The sequence below is a fragment of the Thamnophis sirtalis genome, unplaced genomic scaffold (genome assembly GCF_051295495.1).
Source record: "Thamnophis sirtalis isolate CommonGarterSnake01/CBP01778 unplaced genomic scaffold, rThaSir2_p1.2 scaffold_2, whole genome shotgun sequence".
NCBI lineage: Eukaryota > Metazoa > Chordata > Lepidosauria > Squamata > Natricidae > Thamnophis > Thamnophis sirtalis.
The window spans coordinates 106,044,737-106,046,984 of NW_028261382.1; the positions used below are offsets into that span (position 1 = coordinate 106,044,737).

The following is a 2,248-nucleotide window of genomic DNA, read 5'->3' on the forward strand; positions in this document are numbered from 1 at the left end:
AAAATAGAATTGTAGGCCATTCAAGTAGGGGAAGGCAGAACTAAAGCAAGCTAATTAATCATCAGGTTGGGCATGCTAGGTAAATAGGTTATTTGAAAAATGTTTTGATATTGCACAAAGATATTTTTTTTAATTAATTTTTTATTTTATCAATTTCATATATACATTCACAATTATATGATCTCATCACTGTTATTAATAATATGTATTTATAACTTTTTTTTCCCCTACAGTTGACAATATACTTGCAAATTGCTTTCTTACCATCTCATAGATCCATCTTATCTTACAACGGTCCTACTTCTTCTTCCCTCCCTCCCTCTTTCCTTCCCTCGTTTCTTCTTTCCTATTCTCCTTCCTTCCCTCCTTCCTTCCCTCCCTCCTTCCCCCTTCCCTCCCTCCTTTCTTCTCTCCTTCTCTCCTTCCTTCCTTCCTTCCTTCCTTCCTTCCCTCCTTTCTTCTCTCCTTCTCTCCTTCCTTTCCCCCTTTCTTCTCTCCTACATTCCCTCCTATCTTCCCTCCTTTCTTCTCTCCTACTCTCCTTTCTTCCCTCCTTCCTTTCCTCCTTTCTTCTCTCCTTCTAAATTGTCTGCACAAAGGGTGGATTCAGGCACAAATTAATCAGTATAGAGATCAGTTCCCATTAAATAAAAAAGGAAATTATGGGCTTGCTTGGAAAGAAATGATTGTATCTTAGGAATGACAATGGTGATATTTAAAGAGTTGAGATCTTGGAACTTTCTTCAGTTTACATTTGATCAGTACAATTTTCTTCCTCCTTGAAAACTCTCTGAAGCACTTCTTTCATGCTTCTCTGAGTTTTATCCTTCTGTCTCCCCACCAGGTAATAGATCATGGGGTTAATGCTGCTATTGATGCAGGCACATAAGTAGCCATAATGCAGAAGGTTGGGATGCATGTGTTCGAAAGCATACCAGATAAAATAAAAGACATTTAGTGGAAAAGCCAAGACTAAAAAGAAGAAAAGCGTGAGCAAAATAGCTGTCAAAAGCTTCCTCCGCCTTTGGCTTTTAGATACGAAGCAGATTTTGATAAATAAGGTGACACTGGAGATGGTCATCAGTGGGAGACAAAGCACAATGTTAACGATGAACTGATATATCACCCAACTCTTTCCAAATCTAAGAACTGTTATAATTGTGAAGTGAATTGAACAGAAGATGAAGGAAATGGCCCAGATGACAGCACACACGGTCGTAAACATGTGCACCGGCCGGTGGCATCGATACCAAATTGGGAAGAGGACCGAAAGACACCTGTCGATGCTGATGACTGTCAGGAGAAATTGTCCCGCACTGTACATTAACCGCAGGATCATTTGGAAGAGTTCGTAGGGAAAGTCACAATACAGACGTGTAAAAAGCCAGTGGATTTTGATAATCAGCTCAAAGGTGAGAAAACCAAAGTCTGCAACAGAGAGGTTGATAATATAAATGGCAAAAGTGTTCCTCTTAATGGAGGAGCCCAGCAACCAGATCACGAGGCCATTGGCCAACATTCCCAACACACAGAAAAGTATAGTGAAGATTGCAAAAATAAGCACTTCTTCTTCTTTGCCAGAATCATTACAGGTTCTTTTTTTGCCAGTGAATGTTGCATTGATTTGTGATAAGACAGTGAAAGGAGAAGGGGATGCCATATCCATTATGATTCAGTCTTTTCTCTTCCTTCTATAGCTGCAGATACTCATTTTGGAACAAAAGAGAAACAATTTTGCATTAGTCTTAATCTTAGACTCAGTCTTAGTCTTAAAACCGCATATTACAAGGTAATCTCTAGATTAGCAGTCCTGTCCTCATAATTATGCATGCAAGGATGCTCTTTGTATGGTTGAAATAAGGGTGATGATCTGGATTTGCTTATATGATTAAAAAGTGTTATATGAACATCTTAGGATTCATCATGGCAATGATTGGTAGTGGAGGTCACCTTCTATCTATGGATCATCTCTGGTCCTATCTGATGCACTCATGGAATAAGGCAGATTGTGACTTCAAATGGTAAGCAATATGGATTAATTAATGGGAAGGGAGGGAATTTGATTTTGTTAAACTAAAAGGAAGGGAAAGAATGTACAAAATAAAAATGAAGATGCTCCAATCTGGGGGTCTCCAACCTTGGCAACTTGAAGACTTGTGGACTTCAACTCCCAGACTTCCTCAGCCAGCGAAGATGGGCGTTGAAGTCTTCTGGGAGTTGAAGTCTTCTGGGAGTTGAAGTCTTCTGG

General features: G+C 39.5%; 1 protein-coding gene across 1 annotated transcript; it reads right to left on the minus strand.

Annotated features, from left to right (window-relative positions):
- Nucleotides 1–748: 748 nt before the first annotated feature.
- On the minus strand, nucleotides 749–1,588 carry LOC148049098 (proto-oncogene Mas-like). Its single transcript, XM_087703831.1, has one exon. The coding sequence runs from the start codon at nucleotides 1,517–1,519 to the stop codon at nucleotides 749–751; it is 771 nt and encodes a 256-aa protein (XP_087559957.1). The 5' UTR covers nucleotides 1,520–1,588.
- Between the last annotated feature and the right edge of the window lie 660 nt (nucleotides 1,589–2,248).

Excerpts from the sequence above, each read along its gene's own strand:
- LOC148049098 (XM_087703831.1), bottom strand. The coding sequence starts at position 1,519 with ATGTTGGCCAATGGCCTCGTGATCTGGTTGCTGGGCTCCTCCATTAAG.